The 8,251-nt window shown below is 40.8% G+C and overlaps 1 protein-coding gene across 9 annotated transcripts in view; it reads left to right on the forward strand.

Annotated features, from left to right (window-relative positions):
- RNF214 (ring finger protein 214) overlaps nt 1-8,251 on the forward strand; it is a 47,393-nt gene that overhangs the window by 36,301 nt on the left and 2,841 nt on the right. For 8 of the 9 annotated variants that reach the window (XM_081546471.1, XM_081546478.1, XM_081546470.1 and 5 more), the window contains exons 7-14: nt 4,832-4,928; nt 5,120-5,208; nt 5,801-5,891; nt 6,093-6,191; nt 6,379-6,755; nt 6,890-7,022; nt 7,245-7,349; nt 7,619-7,714. In XM_081546471.1, coding sequence (XP_081402597.1) covers nt 4,832-4,928; nt 5,120-5,208; nt 5,801-5,891; nt 6,093-6,191; nt 6,379-6,755; nt 6,890-7,022; nt 7,245-7,349; nt 7,619-7,714 — 1,087 coding nt within the window. Of the gene's footprint in view, nt 1-4,831; nt 4,929-5,119; nt 5,209-5,800; nt 5,892-6,092; nt 6,192-6,378; nt 6,756-6,889; nt 7,023-7,244; nt 7,350-7,618; nt 7,715-7,796; nt 8,117-8,251 lie in introns of those variants that run through there. The other variant, XM_081546476.1, reaches the window with a different exon arrangement.

Genomic DNA, 8,251 nt, shown 5'->3' on the forward strand with positions numbered 1-8,251 from the left:
GCAAATACATGGAGAAACAATGGAAACAGTGACAGACTTTATTTTGGGGGCTCCAAAATCACTGCAGATGGTGACTGCAGCCATGAAATTAAAAGATGCTTGCTCCTTGGAAGAAAAGCTATGACAAACTTAGTGTATTAAAAAGCAGAGACATTACTTTGCCAAGAAAGATCCGTCTAGTCAAAGCTATGGTTTTTCCAATAGTCACATATGGATGTGAGAGTTGGACCATAAAGAAAGCTGAGCACCGAAGAACTGATGCTTTTGAACTGTGGTGTTGGAGAAGACTCTTGAGAGTCCCTTGGACTGCAAGGAGATCCAACCAGTCCATCCTAAAGGAAATCAGTCCTGAATATTCATTGGAAGGACTGATGCTGAAGCTGAAGCTCCAATCCTTTGGCCATCTGATGCAAAGAACTGGCTTATTAGAAAAGACCCTGATGCTGGGAAGATTGAAGGCAGGAGGTGAAGGGGATGCCAGAGCATGAGATGGTTGGATGGCATCACCGACTCGATGGATATGAGTTTGAGCAGGCTCCTGGAGCTGGTGATGGAGAGGGAAGCCTGGTGTGCTACAGTCCTTGGGGTTGCAAAGAGTCGGACACAACTGAGCAACTGAACTGAACTGAACTGAAAAATTAAGAAGAGTTTCCCCCAAATTTAAAAAGTATTATTGCAAAGCAAAATAACAAAAAGTACTTGTTTCTACCTGATGTGTGGAGAACTTTGAAATTTTACAGTAATGATTTATTGGATAATAATGAGATTATAGCAAGTATAACTGAAGATAATTATAAGAGCCCAAACAGAAGTACTAAGGAGGAAAAAAACTTGAATTATACCCTAAGCCTACTACCTTAGAAAATGCTAGAAAACGTTAGACTACAGAAACATATACTCCACTAGCCACTAGAGTGATGATATCATTACATGCTGTGAAGCATCAGGAAAACTCCACTGTAGACTCATGAAAGAATGAGAGTGAAAAAGGCAAATAAATTTAGTGTTATCATGAAATTAATTTTGCTTCATAGACCAGGCCCTCAAAGGGTTTTGAGGACTGTGGGCTGTGTTTTTCAAACTGCTGTTTCAGGTTATTTCTTCCTTACTTAGGGCTCATACTACCATCTCTATGTCAGTGACACTCTCATCTGTGTCCCAGCCTGGACTACCTATATACTCCTTGCCTACCTGGACTCTTTCCTCAGCTTGTTGCTCTCATTCTCTTTGGGCTCTGCACATGCTATTTGATCTGCCCAAAATTTCCTGTTACTTTTGTTCACTTGGATAATTACTGAATTGTGAGCTGCTTGAGGGCAGGTTTTAGCAGCTTTTAGCAGAAATTCATGGGGCCGCAGAGTTGGACATGATTGAGTGACTCACACTTTCTTTTCACTTTCCTAGTGCTTTGTAGGCTGCTTAGCAGATGTTGAGTTAAATTGAATCACGGAAGAATTCTAGTCTTATAAACAAGTTTGCATTACATCTCAGGGTAAAGTTTTTTTCTGTTTTTGTCTGATCTCATTCATTCTGTATTGGTTTGTATTATTGGATTGGCTGAAAAGTTTGTTTAGGTTTTTCTGTATGACTGTATGGAAAAACTTGAATGAACTTTTTGGCCAACTCAGTTCAGAGAAAAGGACTTCATAACCTACCTCAAATTCAGGACGATCAACTCTTGTCTATATTAACTCATCCACCAGTATTTGTTTTGTTTCCTTTTGCCTTGTTTAGAGTATAATATATTCTGAAAAGAAGGTATTAGGGCTGAGGATTCAAGATCTTAATTTTTTGTTCTGTTATTTTACAAGACACTTAGCATCAGCTTCAGCTTCTCTCCACTTGTGGTGGAAAATATGTATTCATATATTTTAGTTTCTCTGAAGGAAGATGTTCTAACATCCCAATGATAACTAACATTTATTAAGTTCTTACTATATGTCAGATACTGTTCTGTTTTATATGTATTAATTCATTTAATCTGCATAATAGCCCTATGTGGAAGGTAGATGATTTTATTATCTCCATTTTACTCAAGGAAAATAAGACACAGAAAGATTAAATAACTTGCCAGAGGTTGCATAGATAGTAATAGGGTCTGGGTTTGAGGTGTGAGCTATGCTTTTAACTGCTGTAAGAAACTCCCTCTCAAATCTAAATACATTACTTTTATCATCAACCTATGTTAGTAAACATGTACAGGTGCTCATTATAATATTTATAATTGTGAAATTAAAAATAACTTGAGAATGAGATATATGTACAATGGACAGTTATTTTAAAGTCACATTTTTGAAGAATATTTTAATGATATGGAAAAATAGAATGAAAAAGTAACATAAAATCACAGGTTTCATTTGAAAAACATATATAATGGATTTATATGTTAACATATCCATATATATGAGCTTCCCTGGTGGCTTAGCAGTAAAGAATCCACCTGCCAATGCAGGAGATATGGATTCTGTTTCTGAATAGGGAAGATTCTCTGGAGAAGGAAATGGCAACCCACTCTAGTATTCTTGCCTGGGAAATCCCATGGGCAGAGGAATCTGGCGGGCTACAGTCCATGGGGTTGCAAGAGTCAGACATGACTTAGCGACTAAACAATAACAACATACATACATATATATGCACACAAATATTTATTTTAAAAGGCTGGAAAGAAGTAAAATAGTGATTTTTTGTGAGTAGAGCAGTTGAAGTTATAGAGCAATTTGTTGGATGTTTCCCATGTGCTAACCACCCTGTTAAATTCTTTATGTGTGTTTCCTCAGTGAACTCTCCCATCAGTCCCATGAGTAGATTATACTCACTTTTCAGATGAAGAAAGTGAGGCTTAGAAAGGTTAAGTAACTTATCAAAGGTCATTCAAGCAGTAAGGAGAAGAGTTGGGACATCTGTATTAGACATCTTTTTTTTTTTAACTTTTTATTTTGTGTTGGGATATAGCCAGTTAACAAACAATGTTATGATAGTTTCAGCTGAATAGTAAAGGGACTCAGCCATACATCTACATATACCCTTTCTTCCCCAAACTCCCCTCCCATCCAGGCTGCCACATAACATTGAGCAGAGTTCCCCGTGCTATACAGTGGGTTCTTGTTGGTTATCCATTTTAAGTGTAGCAATGTGTACAGTTCATCCCAAACTCCCTAACTATCCCTTCCCCTCAGCCAACTATAACCTCATTCATGAAGTCTGTGAGACTCTCTGCTTTTTAATTGAAGTATGGTTGATTTATAAGGTGTTAGTTTCTGGTGTACAGCAAAGTGATTCAGTTTTACATGTATATGTATGTATATTCTTTTCAGATTTTTTTCCATTATAGATGATTATAAGATACTGAATACAGTTCCCTTTGCTATATAGTAGGACCTTATTGTTTATCTATTTTGTATAAAGTAGTATGTACCTGTTAATCTTAGGCTCCTAATTTATCAGTCCCTCCTACTTCCCCTTTGGTAACCATAAGTTTGTTTTCTAAGTCTGTGAGTCTGTTTCTGTTTTGTATATAAGTTCATTTTTACTATTTTTTTTAAATTCCACATATAAGTGGTATCATTTCTCTGACTTACTTCAGTTAGTATGATAACCTCTAGGTCCATCCATGTTGCTGCAAATAACATTATTTCATTTTTTTTATGACTGAATAATATTCCTTTGTATATATAAACCATAAACTCTTTGCATGAGGTGGCCAGAGTGTTGGAGTTTCAGCTTCAGCATCAGTCCTTCCAGTGAACACCCAGGACTGATCTCCTTTAGGATGGACTGGTTGGATCTCCTTGCAGTACAAGAGACTCTCAAGAGTCTTCTCCAACACCACAGTTCAAAAGCATCAATTCTTCAGCGCTCAGCTTTCTTCACAGTCCAACTCTCACATCCACACATGACTACTGGAAAAACCATAGCCTTGACTAGACGGACCTTTGTTGGCAAAGTAATGTCTCTGCTTTTTAATATGCTATCTAGGTTGGTCATAACTTTCCTTCCAAGGAGTAAGCATCTTTTAATTTCATGGCTGCAGTCACCATCTGCAGTGATTTTGGAGCCCCCAAAAATAAAGTCTGACACTGTTTCCACTGTTTCCCCATCTATTTCCCATGAAATGATGGGACCAGATGCCATGATCTTAGTTTTCTGAACGTTGAGCTTTAAGCCAACTTTTTCACTCTGCTCTCTCACTTTCATCAAGAGGCTTTTTAGTTCTTCTTCACTTTCTGCCATAAGGGTGGTGTCATCTGCATATCTGAGGTTATTGATATTTCTCCCGGCAATCTTGAGTCCAGCTTGTGCTTCTTCCAGCCTAGTGTTTCTCATGATGTACTCTGCATATAAGTTAAATAAGAAGGGTGACAATATACAGCCTTGACGTACTCCTTTTCCTATTTGGAACCAGTCTGTTGTTCCATGTCCAGTTCCAACTGTTGCTTCCTGACCTGCATTCAGGTTTCTCAAGAGGCAGGTCAGGTGGTCTGGTATTCCCGTCTCTTTCAGAATTTTCCACAGTTTATTGTGATCCACACAGCCAAAGGCTTTTACATAGTCAATAAAGCAAAAATAGATGTTTTTCTAGAACTCTCTTGCTTTTTCGATGATCCAGGAGATGTTGGCAATTTGATCTCTGGTTCCTCTGCCTTTTCTAAAACCAGCTTGAACATCTGGAAGTTCATGCCCTCCTAGTTTATCTATTACATGAATTGACTTGATCAGTCTAAGTGTTAACTGTAGATAAATACAAATAATGTTTAAAGTGGTCTGAAATTGTATGAACACCCTATATTTGAAAGTAGAAATGTTCACATCTCCATTGTTTCTTATCTTACAGAGAAGTGTGGGAAATGGAACTGGATAGACTCAAGAATCAAGATGGTGAAATAAATCGGAACATTATGGAAGAGACAGAACGGGCCTGGAAGGCGGAGGTGAGAAGAACCACTGTGTTGAAGGTCTGGATTTTGGGCTTCCAGGGGGTACATACTTTTAGTATGGTATTATACACCAAGCCATATAAGTATCCTACCATAGTGCCACTAAATATTGTTTTAACTATCTAGGGGTAGCTTTGTGTGTGTAAAATCAATAAAGCATGTATGTGTGTTTGTGATTTCCTTAGATCTTATCATTAGAGAGTCGGAAGGAGTTGCTGGTATTGAAACTAGAAGAAGCAGAAAAAGAGGCAGAGCTACACCTTACTTACCTCAAGTAAGTACCTTCTGTTTCTAGGGTTTTAATGGCCCTACAGTTTTGTGTTTTGAGGGGAATTTCTTTTTAGGGCTTTGAAACCCTAGGCCAGCTAGTCTGGCATATATTCTGTCTTCACGGCAAATCATCTTTGTGTGATAGTATTTTGTTCAGTGATTTATGTTTCCATATTCTAAACTTCCACACTCTCTGGCTCTTCTCTTTCTACAGTTTTATAGTTTTGTCCTTTTTCCTGTATTATTTTGAATTGGATAAACAGTATCTCTTACTCTGTCAAGCATAACAAATGTTCTGGAGATATGTTTCTTATACAGTCATTTGTCCTTTTTCTGCCATGAAGTCTGGAGACCCATGTGGCATTTTTTCAGCCAGATGAGAGCCCTGTCTCTGTGGTGGGTCCTCTTTCTCCAGTACTTGGCTCTCATGATGCTGTAGTTAAAGTGAGACAAACAGCTTAGGACCATGGCCTTCTCCTGCACCTGCTCCAGCCTCTTCTCTGCAGGCCCTTCTCTCTAGCTATTCTTCTGCTACCTGAGAGAGTCAGGAGTGGGACTCTCTTTAATTCTGTAAATCACTGTTGGTTTCTTGAAAGGTCAACTCCCCCAACACTAGAGACGGTTCGTTCCAAACAGGAGTGGGAGACAAGACTGAATGGAGTTCGGATAATGAAAAAGAATGTTCGGGTAAGTGTAGTGATGGATGATCATTGAGCTGGAGTTCATCTGTGCTTGCACGTTCCTGGCCAGAGGGCAGGACCACTTGCATTTCCCTCAGGGCCTGTTCTACCACTCCTCTTGCCTTCCTGATACAGGATGCTGGTCTCTTTATAGAGAGCCTCACTCTGATCAGCAGTAAAGGATAATGCTTGCTTTTTTCTTTTCTAGGACCAATTTAATAATCACATCCAACTTGTAAGGAATGGAGCCAAGCTGAGCAGCCTTCCTCAGATCCCTACCCCAACTCTGCCCCCACCCCCATCAGAGGTAAGCACGCTGGCTCTGGCAAGTCTACTTTTTCATGTTGGTGGCAGAGCCTAGAATCTTTCACTTGTTTTTATGAAGGTATTGGGTGTCCTTATTTGGTATAAGAAAGAGTTGCTCACTGATTTCAGTTTCCTAAACTTCTGTTTTCTTTCTCTCCCTCTCATCTTCCACCTCTTCCCTTCTGCAGACAGACTTCATGCTTCAGGTGTTTCAGCCCAGTCCCTCTCTGGCTCCTCGGATGCCTTTCTCCATTGGGCAGGTCACAATGCCCATGGTTATGCCCAGTGCAGATCCCCGGTCCTTGTCTTTCCCAATCCTGAACCCTGCCCTTTCCCAGCCCAGCCAGCCTTCCCCACCCCTTCCTGGCTCCCATGGGAGAAATAGCCCCAGCTTGGGTTCCCTTGTCGGCCCCCATGGTCCGCACGTGCCCCCTGCCGCCTCCATCCCGCCTCCCCCAGGCTTGGGTGGTGTGAAGGCTTCTACTGAAACTCCCCGGCCCCAGCCAGTAGACAAACTGGAGAAGATTCTGGAGAAGTTGCTGGCTCGGTTCCCACAATGCAATAAGTAAGTATCTTTAAGGATCAATTTAAAAAGTGTTTTCCAGAGAAATATTTATGGGTTAAAATAGGAGAGGTCTCATAGATATTCACCATGAGGGTAGCACAAAATTTCTCCCTCTCAACATCTCTCTTTCTTAGGGCCCAGATGACCAACATTCTTCAGCAAATCAAGACAGCACGTACGACCATGGCAGGTCTGACCATGGAGGAGCTGATCCAGCTGGTAGCCGCGCGACTGGCAGAGCATGAGCGGGTGGTGGCAAGTACTCAGGTAAGAAAAGCTACATGGGGGGAACTTAGATCTGTTGAGATGTTGAGGCAAGAGGCAGATTTCATATAAAATTCATATAAAATTTGGGGTGAGAAGCAGCATTGCAGCCAGGAGTGTCTGGCCTGCTTTCTTCCTTTGCTGGGCTGAGAAATGAATGATTTCCTTTTGTTAACGCCCTGTTACTCAGACGTTCCTCCCTCACTCTGACGTTTCTGCCCACAGCCACTTGGTCGGATCCGGGCCCTGTACCCTGCTCCACTGGCCCAAATCAGTACCCCAATGTTCTTGCCTTCTGCCCAAGTTTCATATCCTGGAAGGTCTTCACATGTAAGACTCTTTTCTTTGAAAACTGGGATGTTGGAGAAGCTAGGGGTGGCGAGGAGGGAGTGGATTTATAGGTGGAGTGCAGGAAGTAACCATTATCTCCTCAGCTGGGTTGTTGGTAGCCCTGGCTGGGAAAATTTGTATTTGAACTTTTCTTTCTTTGGTGTAAAATCTTTTTGCTACGTGGAAATTGTAGATGGAATCATGGGCATAAAAGGCAAGGAGACCCAGAGGTTCCTCCCTCTTTTGACGGTCCCTCCTCTGCTGTGCAGGCTCCAGCTACCTGTAAACTGTGTCTAATGTGCCAGAAACTCGTCCAGCCCAGTGAGCTGCATCCGATGGCATGTACCCATGTGCTGCACAAGGAGGTGGGTGCTGCAGCCCTTCCTCTTTTTCCGCTCTTCCTTTTTGACAGCTGTGATCATCTTAATTTTCTTGAATTTTTTACAGTGTTGATGCTCATCATTAATATCTAAACATAAGGTTTGCAGTAAATCGTGGCTTTAAATGTCAGCAGAATTCAGAATACTGGCAGCCAGGCTCTCCCAGCTTCCTTCTACCCCATTCCCTGTAGGGGACTGGACTGGATAAACAGCTCATACTAGAACACTGAGAGTCACCGTCTTGGAAAATTAACAAAAAGATGTGTGTATCTAGTCATTGTTTCAGATGTACCATTGCCAAGAGATTTTGCTTAGGTGACAGGAATGGGATAGGGAACTTGAATATGAAATAAGTAACTCCATTAATAAAATAGTTTGAAGACTCACCTATTACAGATTATCTTCACAAACTGACAAGTTATTCCTATCTCTTATTATGTTACCAGACAGAGTTAAGTCTCTTAGCACCCGGGATGATTTCCTTTTTACTATTTTGTTTTGTTCATTTTGTTTTTCTAAGAG

The sequence above is a fragment of the Giraffa tippelskirchi genome, chromosome 11, assembly GCF_054371585.1.
Source record: "Giraffa tippelskirchi isolate mGirTip1 chromosome 11, T2T-mGirTip1v1.2.pri, whole genome shotgun sequence".
In the NCBI taxonomy this organism is placed as follows: Eukaryota; Metazoa; Chordata; class Mammalia; order Artiodactyla; family Giraffidae; genus Giraffa; species Giraffa tippelskirchi.